The sequence below is a fragment of the Neopsephotus bourkii genome, unplaced genomic scaffold (genome assembly GCF_033783945.1).
Source record: "Neopsephotus bourkii isolate Nb327-2 ecotype Australia unplaced genomic scaffold, CSIRO-AGI_Nbou_v1 NB_36, whole genome shotgun sequence".
NCBI classification, from domain to species: domain Eukaryota; kingdom Metazoa; phylum Chordata; class Aves; order Psittaciformes; family Psittacidae; genus Neopsephotus; species Neopsephotus bourkii.
In genome coordinates this window covers 641,256-662,081 of record NW_026900553.1, presented here as the reverse complement: position 1 = coordinate 662,081, position 20,826 = coordinate 641,256, and the positions used below count along the sequence as shown (strand labels likewise).

General features: G+C 39.3%; 1 protein-coding gene across 4 annotated transcripts in view; it reads left to right on the top strand.

The window, feature by feature from the left end:
• FREM2 (FRAS1 related extracellular matrix 2) overlaps positions 1–20,826 on the top strand; it is a 136,715-nt gene that overhangs the window by 60,292 nt on the left and 55,597 nt on the right. For all 4 annotated transcript variants that reach the window (XM_061345079.1, XM_061345088.1, XM_061345098.1 and 1 more), the window contains exons 3-4: positions 15,212–15,358; positions 17,674–17,904. In XM_061345079.1, coding sequence (XP_061201063.1) covers positions 15,212–15,358; positions 17,674–17,904 — 378 coding nt within the window. The remainder of the gene's footprint in view (positions 1–15,211; positions 15,359–17,673; positions 17,905–20,826) is intronic.

The following is a 20,826-nucleotide window of genomic DNA, read 5'->3' as shown; positions in this document are numbered from 1 at the left end:
CCCAGCAGCTTCCCAAGTGTCCCAAGTTGTGCTGCAGCCCGAGGATCCACTCTGGTTTGTGTGTCAGCCATGTTATCAGCTGTAGTGGGTGACACACAGGAGGCTGAGGTCCTGTCCCGACAGGCAAGCGCTATGCAGCTCCCTTTCAAGACAGGGTGGGAAACACCTTTCTTTAAAATAAAAAAAACATTTGTGCTAGCTGGCATGTTAAAATTGCTGTGGTTGCACCTCCACATATTTCTATACAAACTCTATGGCAAAAAATGTAAACTTAGGCTCACAGATACCCAGGCTCATGCATGACATTTAGCAGATTCAATGATAGCTGGACTTGATTTGACACAAACATTGTTTCCCTGGCCCTTGGGAAAAAGCTGGAGGATTTTAATGTCCAAATACATGTGGGAGAACAATCATGGAAATCTTTATCAAGGATTTCTCAAAAGCCTGAGTGATGCCAAATCAAGTTCAACTTGACATGTCAAAAAACACAGCTTGGTATTTGAAGGCCAATATGTATTTTTTGAAAAAAAATCTTACCAAGGCTATTATAAATAAAGGGAATTTATGTAAATATTCCTTTACACTTATCAAGACAGTGCTGTATTCTGCTAGTACATTAGGACAGGGAATTATATCTAAACCAGTAATCACTTTTCAGGCTCTGTAAAATGTGACACATACATGAATAAATTAATTGTTAAGATCTGTTGTGTGCTAAAACTATAAATATAAATTTAAAGATGCAATTTTTCTACTGATTATTTTAATTTAATTACTTATTTCAAAGCATAAGTGAAGATTACAGGCATATGCAGAGAAAAAGAGGGAGAGAGGAATAATGTGTTGAAAGCATTGTACTGTCAAGTTGTCATAATTTCACAGTCACTTCTGTCTCCTTTCCCTCTGCTTTATGTCTGTTGAGCTGTCTTGGGAAACTCACAGTGGTCATGATTCTGGATTTTAAATTCTGCTTTTAATTTCAGTAGCAAATGTCCTCTACTTAATTTTGATATTTAAAGAGATTTCTCTCATCTGGACATAAATCTTTTAAGGAATGTTTGGCTTCCCCTGATTATTTTTTTTTTTATCTTGTAATTTATATTGTGACTGCAGTTATTTTTCATTTTATCTTGTAATTTATATTGTGACTGCAGCATAAGAATTTGAGATAAAATAAGAATACAGGAATATAATTGCTGCTTTAGGAATATACAGTTCTGTTCCATAGGATAGGCCTCAAGTAACACTAAAAGCCTTGACATGATATAAAAACCCCACACAATGAAGAAATATTTCTTCCCTCAGCAGAACTAATATCTTTGAATACATCTTTACAAGGTTTATCTCAAGAAAAGTTACAGTTATTTAAAAAAGGAACCCTATTTTGTCCTTGTCTATATCAACAATTTTGCACGGTTTATAGTTTTATACTCTGCCCTTCCTGAGCAGGACTAAATCACCTGCAAAAGGTTATAGGTTTGGCATAGCTTAAAAAGGATCAAAGGCACCCCAAAGGAGTTTCTCAGGTAAGATAATATTAAAAGTTAAGTATTTTAGATTGCCTGCTACAATTACTCTGAAATGAAATAAAAGTAAATGTTAAATGAACGTGCCTGACATTTGTTCTCCTCCAGTCAGTCAGACATTTCATTTGTTGCATTGCCAGAAAGGCAAAGAAACCAAAATTCAAGTCTGTGGAAGGGAATTCTTAATAAAGAAAAACGGTTCAATCACTTTTATGTGGGAAAGAAGAGTTTTCTTATCAGTGCTCAGTGAGTTACAGCAAGTCCAGTTGATAAAATGGAAACTTTTCTGTTTAGTTTTAGCTGTTCCTTTTTGTTTAGAGTGGATTTTGCAAATAGCAACAACCTTTAATCCCTCTTGCATACATTTTCCTCTTCAGGCTATAGAATTTGAGATTTATGAATTTGGATTGTCACTGAAATGGACAATCTCTGCAAAGACAGTATTCAACAGTTAGAGTTAAAAAGTTCACCTACTTCTTCAAGGAAAATCTTCCAATTTGACACAAATACCAATTCCAATTTTACTATGACTCATTCTCTTTCACGGACACCCCCTTGTCGTGGGGAAAGAGCTTGAGTGCCCTTGTGAAGTTGGGAGCTATGCTGGTGGTGGCTTATGCTTCTGGTAGGGTCTCCCATGCCAGTCAGGTTTCAAATGAAGGGTCAGACAAAGTGTGTCCATGGGCAGGATGGGCTCACTAGCCTTCAGGCAACCATCCTAGGAGAAGGACAACTCCAACTTCAAACCCGGGCAGATGGAGCTCATATAACCTTATAAGGCAATCTATCTAAGAAAAGGACACTCTAATCAAACCTACGACCTGAGGACTTTTCTGTCATCATCCAAGCTCGCTAGGCCCTGGCAGATAAACCTCAGGTGTAAAGGGTGGGGCCAATTCTGCGCACGCTGTCCCTCACCTAAAAAAAAAAAACCTGCTGTGCAGGCCTGAAGGGTTTACCCACACTTGCAAAGCCCTGTAGCAACAGGCGAGGGACGAAATGGCAGGTGATGAGGTGCACTGGAAGTTGCAGATTCAACCCAGCATGCAGGCGGTTCAGGACACTGGTCACTTGAGACTGACCCAGGAGATGACAGTCTTGTTTGGCAGCATCCTGAATGACCAAGCAGCCTTTTTCAAGGACAGCACTGCTTGCTCCATATGGAGAGAGGCCTAGAAAAGGTGGCCTAACCAAAGCTTATCTCCCCCTCCACCTGGTTGGCTAGCCACGACCAATGGGCATCTTCTATTGCGGTCAATTAAAAACAAAGAGACAAAGGCATACACCTGCCTCCAAAGGTGTGTCCAGGTTGACACTTGCATGTTGGAACATCAGAACCATGCTTGATACAGTGAACAGTGGGTGTCCTGAGCGCCGTTCTGTGCTAATTGCCCATGAATTGTCACGACTTAACATCGATATCGCTGCTCTCAGTGAAGTTCACCTTCATGGGGAAGGTAGCCTCAAAGAACATGGTGCTGGCTATACACTCTACTGGTCAGGCAAACCCAAAACTGAAAGTCATCTTTCTGGAGTCAGCTTCATGATTAAAAACTCCATCATCTCTAAACTTGAAAATTTGCCTATAGGTCGTTCCGATCGTATTATCTCCTTACGTCTTCCACTACGCAATAAGCAACATGTTGTTCTTTTCAGCATATATGCTCCAACTCTGCAAGCTGACCCTGCAGAAAAAGAAAAATTCTACTCCGACCTGCATCATCTCACTCAAAAGGTTCCTATAGAAGATAAGATCATAATCCTTGGTGACTTCAACGCCCGAGTAGGAAAGAACTTTGAAGCCTGGAAAGGAGTACTAGGCAAGCACGGTGTTGGCAGCTGCAATGATAATGGTCACCTCTTACTAGAGTTCTGTGCAGAGCAACAGCTTACCATCACCAACACTATCTTCCAGCAGAAAGACAGCTGGAAGACAACCTGGATGCATCCTTGATCTAAACATTGGCACCTTATTAATTATGTTTTAGTGCACCAGAGAAATATTCGTGATGTCTGCCAGACCAGAGTGATGCCTAATGCAGAATATCAAACAGACCACCGCCTTGTGCATTGCAAACTTAATTTCCACTTTAAGCCCAAACCTAAGAGGGGCAGCATTCCGAGGAGGAGGCTCAATGTTAATAATCTCCAAATAGCTGCAGTGAGGGACAGCTTTCAGGCTAACCTTCAAACGAGGCTTGAAGACCAACGTATAGATTCTTCTCCTGAAGCACTTTGGCAACATATCAAAAACAGCATCCTGCAGTCCTCCGTAGAATCCATTGGGTTCTCCTCAAAGAAAAACAAAGACTGGTTTGACGATAGCAACCAGGAGGTCCAGGAATTGCTGACAAAAAAGAGATCTGCTCATCAAGCACACCTCGCTCAGCCACTCTGCCATGTAAGAAAAGCAGCCTTTTGTCCTGCATGTAGCAAACTCCAACAGAAACTCCGAGACATCCAGAACAAGTGGTGGCCCAACCTAGCAGAAAAGACTCAACTATGTGCAGATTTGGGTGACCACAGAGGATTCTATGAGGCTCTGAAGGCAGTGTATGGACCCACATTTCAGGTTCAAAGCCCCTTACTTAGTGCAGATTGCCAAACGCTTCTTACAGATAAAATTTCCATCCTGAATCGTTGGTCTGAACATTTTCAAACCCTCTTTAGTGCTGATCGTGTAGTCCAAGGCGAAGGAATCCAGCACATTCTGCAACATCCAGTGAAAAACGAATTGGATTTAGCCCCTACCATGGGAGAGACTCTTAAAGCCATACAGCAGGTGAAAACTGGCAAGGCAGCTGGGGTTGACGGAGTCCCACCTGAAATATGGAAGCACAGAGGTCAAGCACTTCATGCTAAATTTCATGAGCTAGTTGTGTGCTGTTGGGAACAAGGCAAAATACCATCAGACTTTCGTGACGCAATCATCGTCACTCTGTATAAGAAAAAAGGTGTCAAGTCAGACTGCTCAAACTACCGTGGTATAACTCTGCTCTCCATTGCTGGTAAAATTCTTGCAAGAATACTGTTGAACAGACTAGTACCTGCTATCGCAGAAGAACTTCTACCTGAAAGTCAGTGTGGTTTCAGAGCTAATAGAAGTACCACAGACATGGTATTTGTTCTCAGACAACTGCAAGAAAAGTGTAGAGAACAGAATAAGGGGTTATATGTAACTTTCGTTGACCTCACCGAAGCTGTTGACACTGTGAGCAGAAAAGGCCTGTGGCTGATCTTGGAACGATTAGGTTGTCCCCCAAGTTCCTCAAAATGATTATTTTGTTACGTGAGGATCAGCAAGGCCAAGTCAGGTATGGCAATGCACTCTCTGAGCCTTTCCCGATAACCAATGGTGTGAAACAAGGTTGAGTTCTCACACCGACTTTATTCACAATCTTCTTCAGCATGATGCTCCAAAGGGCAATGGCAGACCTCGACGAACAAGACGGCATTTATGTTCAATATCGTAGTGATGGTAGCCTATTCAATCTAAGGCAACTGAAGGCCCACACTAAGACCCTAAACCATCTTGTCCGTGAACTGCTTTTTGCTGATGATGCTGCCCTTGTTGCCCACACAGAAGCAGCTCTGCAGCGTTTAACATCTTGCTTTGCAGAGGCAGCTGAGGTTTTTAGGCTGGAAGTCAGCTTGAAGAAGACAGTAGTCCTCTACCAACCTGCACCGCAAGAAGATCATCGCCATCCCCACAATCACCATTGGCGAGTCAGAGCTTAAGACAGTTCAGCAGTTCAGCTATCTGGGAAGCATCATTTCCTCGGATGCCATGATCGACAAAGAGATAGACAACAGAATAGCAAAGGCATATAGAGCCTTCGGAAAACTCCATAAAAGAGTCTGGTGCAATAAACACCTGAAGAAAAGTACAAAGATCAGTGTCTACAGAGCCATTGTATTGTCTACTCTTTTATATGGGTCTGAATCGTGGGTCATCTACCGTCATCGCCTGCGACTCCTCGAACGCTTTCATCAGCGCTGCCTCCATACAATTCTAAACATCCATTGGACTGACTGTATGTCTAATGTCACTGTCCTCAAACAGGCAGGGTTCACCAGCATCGAGGCCACATTGCTGAAATTGCAGCTGCGCTGGGCAGGGCACGTCTCTAGGGTGAAGGATCACTGCCTCCCCAAGATCGTGTTTATGGTAAACTTGCCACCGGTAGCCGCAAGAGAGGTGCCCAAAGAAGAGATATAAGGACTCCCTGAAACAATTCCTTAGCCTTGGCCATATTGACTACCATCAGTGGTCCACCTTGGACTCCAGTCGGGAGACTTGGAGGCACACCATACATAATGCCATTGACTCCTTTGAGAGCTCATGAAGAACTAGTCTCGAGGAGAAAAGACAACGCAGAAAGATTCACACCCCACCTGTACCACCCAAGGAGACCTTCTGCTGTACTTCTTGTAGCCGGATTTGCTATATCCCACATTGGCCTTCTTAGTCATCAGCGCGCTTGTAGTAAGCTTGGGTAAAGCCCTTCCCAAATCTTCGTCAAGCCATGATGATGAAAAATTAGAGGCCTCAGTTTCAGATAGCACCCACTCATGTGTCCTGATTTTAAGTATGAAAGTGATATTGCAAGCATTGAAATATTAGGCAAATATGAATCAGTTTGCAGTAGTGGGTTGTGAATTAAAATGTTAGTTAAAGAAATGGAAATCAATTATTTTTTCCTCAGAATAAAGGCATTTCTTAAAATAGCACAAAACAATACTTTGATTGTACGTTCCTCCTGGCCCCTATTCTCCTGGAACGCCTTTCATTTGTGAGATTGAAGTAACCTTTTCTGTTATTACTCATTAGTTTCAAAAACTGAGATTGAGGATACCGCAGGACCCTCACATTTAACACTTTGTCTGATTAGGCTTTAAACGGCAGTCATTTTCTTACAGGCTGATATGTGTGTAGCACTGCTTTAAAGATGTAATACAGAAGAAAGTCCCACATGGGACAGTAACTATGTTAGGGGAGCTAAACCCATTATTCTGTGAGACAAGTGAACCTTGCTTCAGTTCAGTTGGAGCCTGGATTTGGGAGAAGTTATCTGGCGCCACAAAACGAATTAGGAAGCAGAAACCTGAAGACCACTAAGTTTATTTTAAGAATGTGTTGCCAGAGATCTAATAAATTTACTTACTGCTGCAGGCCATGCATGCATGAAGCCTTACTAATCCAGGTGGTGTTTTTTTTCCCTCAGAGGGAGGTGCAGGGTGTGGATCCTTAGGAAAAAAGGTATTCTGCTTTAGGTAATATGGACCTTGTTTAATGATAGACATGACAGCTTGAGTGGTATGTTTGGGTTTTCTCTGTTATTACTCACAAGGAAGTTTAAATTATTTCTGATGCAACATTAGTTTGTGACTATGCAACGTGCTAATTAGTTTAATGACAACATGGAAATAACTTTATAATAACATAGTAATTATTCTAAACCAAATAGATTTTTTTCTTTTAAATTATTTGTATTTAAAATATTACTTTTAAATATTCTGAAGATTACTTTTAAAGTGTTTGAATTTACAAGTTTACTGTATTACAGTTCAGGATTCGTTGTATCTTTGAGTTTTCTCAGGACTCTTCTTCGTGCATGTGTGAGAATCACATCACTGGACTTCTAGTTGTCCGTCTAGACTGGTGGGCTTAAAACTCTCCCATTGTATTCAATGAAGTGAGCCAAATCTTTCCAGAGGGTAATCCTGCTGTTCATATCAGATATACCTGCAGTTCTTCACATTCGTTGTACCTAGACAGCTAGCCTAAATTAAACATACATCTATTACACGATAAAATTAGTTGATATGAATCCTACCCTTAAGTAGCAGGTTTCTTGTCTTCACCTTTTGTGGAACAGGTGCCACAAGAGTTGATTATGTTCCTACACACTGGGACCTGAGAAACACCATAGTGTTTTGTCAGTAGTGGTTATTCCCTGGAACTATCGAATTTGGCTGATTTTTATTTTTTTTTGTTTTGTTGCTGAGAAGCAACAAAAGAGGCAATTACATAAAGCGTCGTTTCAAAATACGCACATATCTCTACAATAGCAATAAAGACTTCTGAGAATGAAGTGCTGCTAGGTCTAGTGGGACATACATAGTAGCTGTCAACTGCCTTCAAATGCTTCCTCTCCTGTCATTCCCCTTTGGTTTTGTCCTGCTTCTTTTGAATGTGATTATATGAGTTAGCTCTGCAGAAGGAAGGGTAAGCTCCCAAGCTTTTTACTACTTTCACATAAAGGCTGTCAGCAGTGATTATTACCTGCTGATTAGTTAAAAATAATTACTGGTAAGTGCCTAGCAAATAAGGCTGTACTTACCAAGAGTCAGGTGGCACATGTATTTTGTTTAACTTTTTTTTTTTTTTTTTGCCTTCTCATCACCTTAGTGACAGGACAAAATAAAGTAATTTGAGTGAGAAGAGGAATAACATGAATATTTTTTGCCCAGTGGTACTTTGTTCAGTCTTGCTAAGAACTTTTCAGGTAGCTCAATGTCTTTCTCTTCTGTTACAAACAACGATTCAGCAGCACACACAGGTATGTGCTTAAGCATTTACTCTGGATCCATTAAATTATTTACATATTCACTGTTGGAACCGTAAAAGTGGGAATCACTCAATTCCTACAGAGCTAGTCCCTTGCTTGTAACACAGAATCCCAAGCCAGCAAGTGGATCTTTTAGATTCCCTGGAATTCAGTTACAAAGCTAAACGCTTGATATAAAGGCTTTTAAACACAGGTGGTGCTCCAGCATGGGCTGGGGTTTTTTTGATGATTCAAACTGGGTTTCTCTTTATCTGTTTTGCTTTTTCCTTCAAAAGTTCACAGCATCTTGCTACAGCCAGTACAATGAAGGTGTCCTGGCTTTTGGTGAACTGATTTGCACTGAGCTGATTTACACTGAGATTAATTAAAGACTATGAACTGAAATGACAGGAGAGACAGTGCAAGTTTGCTTCCACAGTTTCTGTAAATGAAAAATCTAGGTAATCTCTTAATCAGAATCTGTTAATCTCCTGCAAAAGAACTGGACATAGACTTGAATTGTCCATCATATTTGAAAAATCACGGCAGTCAGGTGAAGTTCTGATGACTGGAAAAAGGGAAATATAACCCCCATTTTCAAGAAGGGAAAATGGATGACCCAGGGAACTAAAGACCAGTCAGTCTCACCTCTGTGCCTGGCAAAATCTTGGAGCAGATTCTCCTGGAAGGCATTGTAAGACACATGAAAAACAACAAGGTGTTTGGTGACAGCCAGCATGGCTTCACTAAGGGGAAATCCTGCCTGACCAATTTGGTGGCCTTTTATGATGGGGCTACAGAACTGATGGACAGGGGTAAAGCAGTTGATGTCATCTACCTGGACTTTGCAAAGCGTTCAACACTGTCCCACATGACATCCTTGTCTCTAAATTGGAGAGACATCAGTTTGATGGATGGATCACTCGGTGGATAAAGAACTGGCTGGATGACCGAATGCAAAGAGTTGTGGTCAATGTCTCAATGTCCAGCAGGAGACCAGTAACAAGTGGTGCCCCTGAAGGATCGGTGTTGGGACCGGTCTTGTACAACATCTTTGTCACTGACATAGACAGTGGGATTGAGCGCGCCCTCAGCAAGTTTGCCAATGACACCAAGCTGTGTGGTTCGGTTGATACGCTGGAGGGAAGGAATGCCATCCAGAGGGACCTTGACACACTTATGAGGTGGGCTGATGCCAACCTTATGAAGTTTAACCATGCCAACTGCAAAATCCTACACCTGGGTCAGAGCGATCCCAGGCACAGCTACAGATTGGGCAGAGAAGAGATTCAGAGCAGCCTTGCAGAGAGGGACTTGGGGGTGTTGGTCAATGAGAAAATTAACATGAGCTGGCTTCAGTGTGCGCTCGCAGCCCAGAAAGCCAACTGTATCCTGGGCTGCGTCAAAAGGAGCGTGACCAGCAGGTCGAAGGAGGTGATCCTGCTCCTTCATTCTGCTCTCGTGAGACCTCACTTGGAGTATTGTGTGCAGTTCTGGTGTCCTCAGCATAAAACCAATATGGAACTGTTAGAACAAGTCCAGAGGAGGGCCAGGAGGATGAAGATAGGCTGAGAAAGTTTGGGCTGTTCAGCCTGGAGAAGAGAAGGCTGTGTGGAGACCTTATAGCAGCCTTCCAGTATCTGAAGGGGGCCTACAAGGATGCTGGGGAGGGACTCTTCATTAGGGACTGTAGTGATAGGACAAGGGGTAACGGGTTAAAACTGAAATAGGGGAAGTTTAGATTGGATATGATGAGGAAATCCATTACCATATGATGAAGAAAGCCATTAAGGGTGGTGAGGCACTGAAATGGGTTGCCCAGGGAGGTTGTGAATGCTCCACCCCTGGCAGTGTTCAAGTCCAGGTTGGGCAGAGCCTTGGGTGAGATGGTTTAGTGTGAGGTGTCCCTTCCCATGGCAGGGGGGTTGGAACTAGGTGGTGTTAAGGTCCTTTCCAACCCTAACTGTTCTATGATTCTATGAATTGGCAATTGCTTAAATTAATCCAGCATAAATCTCCAGACTGCACTTGGAGACATCCTAGTTGAATTTTACTGGGATCAAAATTTAATATGCACTAGCTAGCCTTTACATCCATGTCTCTTTTCTCGCTTTGCCTCCTCATTGTGTAACAAAGCAACTCCACAGTGTTCTTCAGATTTTTTTTCCTGCTATATGACTTCAAATATTTGTCTAAGCCCTGGCAAATGTGGCCATTCTAACTTCTTTGTTGTGGGGAGACATAAAACAGAAGCAAAAAAGAATTACAGAAACTACTGAAAGACGGAAACTGTCTACAGTTCATTGGATACCAGCAATTACACTCAAGGCAAGCCAAGTCCATAATGCTGGGAAGAGTATGTTTTCTCATGAGAAGTCAGAGAAAGCATTGTTTTAGTCCCTAATCACTAAGGACAAGTTTAGGGGGTTGGTTTTGGATGTTCTGCAAATATATTGTGTTACAGTGGAGATAGAGTGCAGAAAGGTGCAGAGTTCAGTAAGTTTAGTGATTGGAATTCATTATAGTACATTTTTAAAAGACTTTAAAAAGTGAAGCATTTTAATGGGTTTCTAATTGGATAAAATTATGAAGTTAGCTTATGCATCGTTGAAGTCAATTCAAAACATTCTAATGGTATATTTTACATACTGAGTTTACTTGCACGTTTCACTTCTGCAAATAATTTTTCCGTATAAAGTTAACACAGTTTTATGGGATATGCCTTTTCTGATGATCATAGCAGAGGGAATAACATATGATCATGGAATAGATAGCTAGTATTGGAAGGGATCTTTAAAGATCTAGTCCAATGACGTGCTGCCCCAATGACTGACTGAAGAACTTTTCTCATCTATATTATAGGTGGGGTTGTGTTAATAGTTGGACAGTCAAAAAATTACTTGAGACCTTTGCCTTTTTGACCTTGAGGTAGAATGTCCTGGGACCATGACATACTATGGCAAATCAAAGTTGTTGAAACTATATGTCTTGAGTTAGACATATAATATCTTCTCTGTATCTATTCTGACTAGCAGAATTATCTAAGATTGTCTCTTCCTTGTCTAGTCAGGCAAAAAAACATTTATACAAACCAGGAATAACATCTAGCAAATAGTGTGGGAAACAAAAAACTTGAGAAGTGCTAAGGTTGACCGGGAGCTTCCTGACTAAATAGGGAATAATGATGTTTGGGATGAACATTTCTGCATTTCAGATCAGATTTTAGATCTACTAAAACTGCTGAAGTAATTTTATCCTGGTATAGATTAACGTAAGTTGGTTTAGCACAGAAGGCGGCAGATCAGAGGATGAGAAAATAGGACAAATGTCTAAAATCGTATGATTCCCTTTTCTTTCCTCTCTTGCTGTCTTTGTGTTCTCTGCAGGTTGTTCAGGAGTGAATTTTCTTTTTTGTATGCTTTATGTACCTGCTTCAGTGAGGAGATCCATAGCAAGGAGGGTAGAGTAGTGCCGACTTCAGTAACCCTGTCTGAATGAGGCACCCAGTAGGGTCAAATATTCTGACCCAATAAAGAAAGACTGCAGCTCTTGCAGACATGGAAACAAATCAGCAAGTAGCAGCAGAACCTGGAAAGAACTGGAGGAAGAGAGAGGAAATTTTTGTTAAGATGTTTTATTGTGGTTTTAATTATGCCATATGATGATTCCTGTGCTATCACAGGTGATCTGATTCTCCTTTTTAACATCCTTTTGTAGTCTGTTTAGGAAGCAAGATAAGAATAGAAAGGAGAAAAGACCAAATTAAAAATTTTAATGAAACTGTTCTTTCTTAGTGCCTCATTTACCACTGGGGGGTTGAGGGGTGGGGTGGGGGTGGGGTGTGTTTTGGGTGTTTACGAATTGTTTTTTTTTCTTCTCTTTCTTGTGTTTGATATATGTTTGTTGCCCTGGAAGAATTTATAGGTTGGGGTTTTTTCCCTTTAAAAACCCCACTTAATGACTAAAGAGAGCAGATAGGTTTCACCATAAAGCTGTACAAGTACAAGACAGCTGTGTTTGTACAGCCATATCTTGTGGACACAGCGAGACTTCATGGTTCCAGTTTTACAGGTTAGACACTCTTTAGCTGATTCATGTCTGACTGATCATGCCACAGGTACCGTGTAGGGAAGCCAGTATCTTTATCAAGATACGTCAACTTCTACTGTGGCAGTAAGTGGACACTGGTATAGTTGTATGCTTTTGTTTATGAATTAGGGTTCTGAGGTACCTCCTAGGGACAGCAAAGCTACAATCAGATGTTCATCAGCATTATCATATGTACTTTAAGTCAGTGCTCAAGAGACATGATTTAATAATAAAGATAGATCTAATGATAAAGATAGATTTTATAGTGTCTTCACACAAACCAGTGATCTGTGGAGAGAACTGGAGCTAATTCTTTCCTTCTCCGAACTCTTTGCATCATGATAGAAAGTTCTGACAATCTAATCTGAATTTCTCGTGGAGGTTTTACATCTTTTTAAAGATATCTGAACAGCATGGTTAGAAAGATAAATGCTTAAATGAGAATATTCATTTTAATATTTTTTCCCTCTAACCACCTTTTCTCACTAGATTAAAGAATAAGACATACGCTGTTACATTTGTCCCAGGAAACTAATGAGAAGACATAACATAAGGCTAACCCTAAAGTACGTGCTGGTGTAGCTAACACTATACTTACGAGGTTTGTATGTGTTTCTGTAGCCTTTGTCAAAAGATCAAAAGAGAGGAAAGAAGCAGAGGAAGGAGTGCAGTGTGATGCTTGAGTATCCCTACTTTTGTTTACACAGGACCATTGCCTTTATGTGAGACCACACAAGTATGGTAGTTGTTTTTTCTAACAGATGAGTCAATAAAGAAATAGGCTTACCTCTGAAGAAGAGTGGAAGCATATGGAAGGGCTGCCTAATTTTTCAAAGAATAGAATGGAAGAAGCTGGAAGGGGAAAATAAACCTCCATTTACTTCTTCTTCCAGTACTTAAGCCATGTGTGAACAGAAATATTTAGATATGTTTCTCTGCTGGTCAGAGGAATTACTTTGTTCACTGGCTTGTGTACAGAAGTGCTAATTTTTAAAGGAGGCTCCTGGCACATTTCAGTCATTACCTGAGCAAACCTTGTTCAGTAGCAGCACCCTGTGGGAAGGAAATACGACTACAGCCTCTCACACAAGCAAATGTTCCCAGAAGACAGTTGCTGAATGAGCATCTGCCTTCAATGAGCTGAACAGGTTATATGATTCTTGCTATGGAATTTAGAGGGTTATCCTGAGTAATAACAAACATATCCAATAGGATGACATACAGGACTTGACTTGTCAAGCTCTTTTATCTGTGGCACCCAGAATCCCTACATTGACAAGAAATGCCTTTTTACTGTGGAAAATCAGTGAACAGATGGCAGTAAACTGTACATGAGAAAGTAAAGCTATGCTATATTTTATCAGAAATGTGTTAATCTAACTGGAGATACTCAGTCTGCTGTGCAATTATTTGTTTTATAGTCAATGGAATAGATGCTAGCTCTTTCCAGCTGTTATCTTTCCAACTGAAAAAAAAGTAGCATTTTTAAGTGGACCTTTGAGGGCCATCTGTTTGCAGTTGTTATTTCTGGCTTGCTTTTCTAGGCTAAGAAATGTTGCATGAAGCCTGCTGTTTCAAGAAATATTTCCTGTTGTGTTACAGTTGTGCAAATCCCATTAATTATAGACACTGTTGTGTCTCACTCCCATTTCTGCTGGGAGTGAGAGCTTAGGGTGGGATATGCTTAAATATCAGGCTGGTTCTTAGTGCTTTGCAGGTGGAATCAAATGACTTCCATATCATCCCCTCAAAACTTTGAGGGATGTTTCCTGTATTCCTGCATTGCTTTGGCTTCAAAAAGGGAAGCCTAAGTCTGCTGATAATTATATGGGCATTTTTGTTTGAGGAGGACTGTGACGGTTATTCCGATTACTGTAAGAAGAAATACAGTCTTCAAATTCAGGACAATGCCATTGACAGCTGCTAGCCAGAGGTGCTGGCTTGGTCCATCTTAATGGTTCAGTTTCTCTAGCTGAATGTACTGCTTGTTGTCCTGTGCTTTCAATTCCCAGTGTTTCAGTGCACAGAAACCATTCTTGTTCCTATTAGTAAGACTGCAGGGAAGCTGTTGTGCTACAAATACAGTAGAGACATTGGAAAGGATCTCTGGAGTCTGTTCACCAGGAATGTGTTGCTACAGTTTTGCACACCTAAAAATAACTATGTAAAAAGAACTGAGGACATCTTTTGGTCCAGACTCTGAAAAGTGACACTCAGTACACATCTCAGCAACTAACTCAGTTTGGGGCATTCACCGAACTGTGGAGACAGATTGGTTGCAAAATACTTTAAGAGCATTCTAATAAGAATTTGTATCTCTCTCTAAATCTTCTTAGGTGACACAGGCAAACGTACTCAACTCAAGATTTAAGTATCTTAAGAGTTAAGCTTAGGAGGGCATAAGCATAGGTATAAACAGCGGCATGTATCAGGGATAATTAATCTTGTTGGAACCATTTCCTAGGAAGATGTGAAAGCTGTTCCTAAAATCATGCAGTGCTGATGAATCAATTCTAAACCAATAAGAGCAGAGATTGTTAGATTTAATAAAAAAAAAATTGAGTTTTAGAAGCAGGCTGCCTGGGTAAATGCAGACTAAAAGATAGTAGGTATCATCTCCAGTCTCTATGAACACTGAGGGTCTTCCAGTGCTTCTGGCACTCTGATCATATCAAGGAAGTTCTGTGTGACGTCCTGCCTTGTGTATTATTTGGAAATACCAATGCGATTCTGCAGAATCTTGGATCATACACAATTTTTGTAATTTTTCCAAATATATTTTGATTAATTCTAATTCTTTTTCCCTTGAACTAAAATAAAATATAAAATAAAATTAATATACTTCTTTGTATGCATCTAAGATAAATGTTTTTCCTATATGTACCAAATATATTATGGTTGAGTTCTTGTTATTTCTTAGTTTTAAATCTTTAAACCCTTTGGATTGCAATAATCAGCTAAGATACAGAAAAATACAGAAAGTAGTATTTAACAAAAAAAAAGAAAAAATAATAAATATATCTTTATAATTTTGTTTTGCAGGAGGTAATAAGCTGAAGAATCAACACTTTCGCCTAAACTGGGCATGGATCTCCTTAGAAAAGGAGTATTATTTAGTAAATGAAGACTCCAAATATCTTGATGTTGTTCTTAAACGGAGAGGTTACCTGGGAGAAACGTCTTTTATAAGTAAGTGCGATTTTAACCTTATTAATTGCTTCCATAAACACTGGCCAGATAGCTGATAAAATGTATCAATACAGCTATATCCTTTTGTTGGTGTTTCATAATAAGCGAGCTAGATTCAAAGGAATATGTTTATTTATTAAAGCAAGTATCTTTTGTTATGGTGGAGATATGATTTCTTTTGTAATATAATGAAATTTTCACCTTTTCAGTCTTCTGCAATTTATTTTTAACTTAACAACCCAAGACCCAGTCCTTCTGTTTTTTATTTGTTTGATAACACTGTTGTGTTTGTTTCACAGAATATACTCTCTTTCCAGACTTTATTTTTTTCCTGTAACGAGACAATACAGTTGTAGCAATTGAAAAAACAACAATAAACATAGATAATTTTCCAGGAAGGTTATTGTGAGCTGGTCTGATTAGCAGCTATGAGCATTAGGCTCATTTTCTTCAGTCAGTGTTGGCAGTCGACTAAGGCTGATACAGGTGGTGTTGAAAGTTTTGCAGTGTCTGGAGAGTGAAATGCTGAAAAAAGATTGTGTTATCACAGTCTGCAACCTCACACCTGTCTGTAGCTTCTGGATCTGTTCCCATCCTCTTCCCAGTGATGCATTTGGACCAGGGAGCATTACCCTTTTATAGTTTCATGTCAAATGTATTGTCAGCTTACAATACTTAGAAAAGGCACTCAGTTTCAATCTGGTTTTGCAGAGATATGTAAGTATTTACCCTACGTAGAGCACAAGCTCATGCTTATAAATCATGACTTCTGTTTAAGTCTCTTTCTGAATAAGAATCTGAGTTTCAGGTATTGAGGGTGTAGTTAGGGTACCTGTTTTGACATGAGATATAAGGGATGTAAGTACTAGCTAAGTGAATCTAACTTAAAAGCAAATCTAACTTAAAAAACAAACCTCTGTTTTGGACAGTGGACTAGCTTTGAAAATATATTTCTTTTGAAGCAAGTGAAAGAACAAAAGAGATTAATTAAATACAAAGTTAAGGATATGTGGTTTAAATTAATTACTGGTACTGATTAACAGATACTGATTTTACTTCTGATTCTTGAAATAGCATTTACAAAGCTTTCTACCTATAGATCCAGGTTCAGTTTCTGGATTGAGCTGACTAAAAATCCAACAAAACCAGTTTGAATAAATAGCCTCTGACTACCTTAATCCTGCAAAGTGGAATTACAGTGTTCAAAACACCATAAAGATTTTGGTTAAGGTGCTTACTGGCCTTTCTGGTCCATGTGCAGCACCGAAGCGGCTGAAGGGTTGTAGGTTATGTAAAATGATGGCTATGACTTAGGAAGAGGCCCAAGCAGGAAACAAGAAAGTCAAGGTTTGTAAGGAAAGGCAATACATTTTAATGCACTAAAAAATACAGTTAGAAGAAACAGTCAGAGAAGGGAGAACTTTATGGTTTTTTTTTCTGAAAACCTGCAAAAGACCTGTTCAAACAGAGGCCAAATGCATGAGGTGTAGATGGTTTTGAAGGACTCTCTAATTTCCATCAGGGGCTGTCAGGAAGCCTGAAATTGTGAGGCAAATACCAGTGAAAAGCCATTTTTGAGCAGCCTAGGTACCAAGTTACAAGGCCTGTGCAGTCTGTCATAGATTTTTTCCCATTACATTGCAGTTTCAGCTTGACTTGAGTTTATGACTGTCATTACTCAAACACTGAAAAAAGTGTATAACAATCTAAAACAGTGATTACTGTAGTGGGAATGACCACATTGGTTCAGATTTTACATCATCTTTCACCTTATTCTGTATGTTTTACCCCTTCATGTCTTTATGTTTTCCTTACCTTTCCATTTGAAGGCTGAACTTTTCAGTTTTTTTTTTTTATTTCCTTCTAAGAGAAATAAATATTTTTGAGGGTTTCAGGCAGCGTGTTATTTTGATGTTTTGGAACAGGAAAGAACCCAGAATGTTAAAGAGGGGGAAAATCTGTTTGCCTTTCTCGAATTGAATCCATTCGTGAATTACAGAGAAATGGAAACTTGACCTCTGAGAATATAAAGGTTTCCTAGTATTTAGTTTTGCTTTGACTAATTCTGTCCAAACTGCATTTCATAATGTTAATTAATGTACTTTCATCTCTATGTGTGACACCAGTATAAAATTGTTCAAGAGGAACAGAGCTGGCTTAAACACTCTCAGGTTGTGGAAAGTATATTTTTCTAAAAAGTCTGGTTTTTAAAGATGACATAATGAGAGAAAAATTACAAGTGATGCTTTTAATTACCTGAATTCTTGGGGTTTTCGGGTGGTTTTTTTTTTGTTTTTTTTTTTTTTTTTTGTCAGGTATTAGCACCAAAGATGGTACTGCCAAGAAAGATAGAGACTTCAGAGGAAAAGCTCAGAAGCAGGTGCAGTTTAATCCTGGCCAAACCTTAGCTATGTGGCGAGTACGGATTTTGAGTGATGGTGAACATGAACAGTCTGAATCCTTCCAAATTGTGCTTTCTGAGCCTGTCATGGCAGTTCTGGAATTTCCTGCTGTATCTACGGTGGAAATTATTGACCCAGGAGATGGTAAGAACCTTTCCAGAACTGTACTGCCAATATGGGCATATACCAAAAGGTAAGCTGCTGAGCAAATGCTGTGAGTAACATTGGATAGTAAAGCTTACCTTTCCTTAGATTATTTCTGAAGACAGACTTGGGCATTGGGTAGCTGTTTGTCCTCTACTGCTTTAAGTGATTCATGAGTATGTGACTAAGGTAGCATTCTTTAATGAAATACCTGCATTTTTCCTATATTTCCTGTTTGCAAACAGAGTGTATCTGCACAGGTGTTTGATTTGATTTACTTTGCCATGATAATTCACATGGGAGAGGATGGTACAGAAAATACAGGCTCATTGGTCCCAACAAGTTTGGGTCTTGGAACAAACTAGTTGTGTCTGTTAGGTCTTAAGCTGAGAAGCTCAGTAAGGGTTCACTAGACCAAGTACATCACAAACTGCCAAGAAAAAAATAAAATTATGTTTAAATGTAAATGAAAAAAAAAAGCTTATTAAAAAAAAGGAGAAAAAAAAAATGAAGAAACTAGAATGTGCTCTGGTTATGTTGTTTTTCAACTGCACCCAGACACTTGAACTCTTGGGCCATGGTCACACCAAACTATCCTTAAGAAGTCTTTCACATACTGAGTGACAGTAACAGATTGTTTTGCATAGCCTTCCCTAATTAACATTTGAAGAGGACTGCACAAAAGCCAGGTTTCTTAGTTCCTAGTTACAAATACAAGTTAAACCAGAGGTTATCTGACATCGTATTTACTCACTGAGATATGGAAATTACTTGAAAATGTGTTAAATCTATTTTTATATGATCAGTGAGATAGCAAAATTCGAGATAATCATCTGAGTCGTCTTAATGCAAAGCAGTTTTTTTCTATTTTTTACATTAAGATAATTTTTAGTAATTATTCATAAGGTGGGTCGCATAGGAGAAAATCAGTGCACAACTGCAAATCAAGGAATATCTACAGGAAAAACAGAGAAAGAACTCTGAGGGGAAGGATTGGGTTTCCTGATAATCTTTTAAAGTGCATGTAATGAGAAGGTCAGATGCCAACTGAAGAGGAACCATCAAAAGTTTTATTCTGCTTCCAGTGAAAATTATTTTAAAATTCATTGATTTTAATGGTGAAGTCTTAGCACTGAAATAGTGAGTTTGCTTGAAAATCTGTACCAGCCCCTCAGTGTATGGGACATTAGTTAAAGTTTTATTCCCAAAATAACTTGCATAAAGATGTGTTTTCTTACACTAGCTGAGATGGTCTAGATCATAGAATAGTTAGGGTTGGAAAGGACCTTAAGATCATCAAGTTCCAACCCCCCCTGCCATGGGCAGGGACACCTTGTTCTAAACCATATCAACCAAGGCCTCGTCCAACCTGGCCTTGAACACTGCCAGGGATGGAGCATTCACAACCTCCCTGGGCAACCTATTCCAGTGCCTCACCACCCTAACAGGAAAGAATTTCCTCCTTTTATCCACTCTAAACTTCCCCTGTTTAAGTTTTAACCCATTACCTCTTGTCCTATCTCTCCAGTCCCTAATGAACAGTCCATCCGCAGCATCCCTATAGGCTCCCCTTCAGACACTGGAAGGCTGCATTCTCTCCTCAGCTTTTATGCTGTTCATAAGATCTGTTAAACTTTTATAGTGTCATTTTAGTCCTAGTTGGATAATTATAAAAGAGACAGGAAAAAAAAAACAAATCAGATTCCTGCATTTTTCTTTAAGGATAGAGTTTTTAATTTTGTCAAACTAATTCTAAATGGAGAAATAAAGGGAGTAGATTTGGGGGCTTTAGTGTTACTTTTTGGTTTACTTTAAAACAAGGTAGCGATTTGCTGCTTTTCGCATTTATTTCTTTTTATTTCCTGGAATAGTGAAAGTGTATAGATCTTATCAAACCTGAATTACAGCATTTTTAAGGCAGGCTTTTACCTTAAATAATGCTAGTAGTATTTTCCAGTTGGAGAAATAAAACATGGAACATGTTTTAAAAGAAGTCACCTGTCAATTTTCAGAACATTTTTTGTCAAAGTATTATGCAATAATGAAATTATTTGCTTTGTGCTGTCAACTGGTACCACTTCATTTAATATTTTACAGAATTATATCCTGTTTGGTTTGCAGTCATATTACTGAAACTGTAAAGGTTCTTGTATGCATAACCACCTTTTGTTCTTGAGGTTTTGAGAGGACAAGAACAAAGTTGAACCTGACTCCCAGTAACAGCATAGAATTCAGTAATCTATTTATATGAGTATAAAATAATAAATGAGTTTAAAATGCATTTTAGTGAGGTTGTTTGCTTGAAAAAGAAGATCTGACATGTTTTGGTCCAATGCATTTTAGGGTGAGATTGCTCTCCAGACTTCACTGACTGTATTGGCTATGTCGCCTTTGAGTAAAACAGTATTGTAGAGATGGAACCAACTTAAACCAAATGCGCAAGTCAAAGTAAGATAGCAAACGCTCAGTCTTGCGTCACCCTCAATGCCAAGTGATTTTTACTGTGAGCTTGATAGCATAAGTTAAACAGCAGCTTTTCAGAACTGCTGCTTGTGTGTGAGCTGTGCTATCGATGCTTCTGTTATTAACACTTAATAGTGCAATACCATGGAAATAATAAAAATATTGACCTTGTGGAAGATTTCTTCAAACAATGTCTTGCACCATTAACCCTAGATGAGTAAATTGGTTATGTCAGAGACTGCTTCATAAGTACTTCTGAATTCAGACCTAATGATCTAATTTTCAGTTCTGAAAGACTAAAAAACTCTATATCTCTCACCCTCCATATTTTTCTTAAAATTTATCCCTGTTGATGATAAATATGAGTTATTTGTTGCCCTTTAGATTATGCTAAAATGCTTCTAGCTAATTTACAGGTGACTTTATGAGGCCATAAATCTATGTAAACAGATGTGTCTG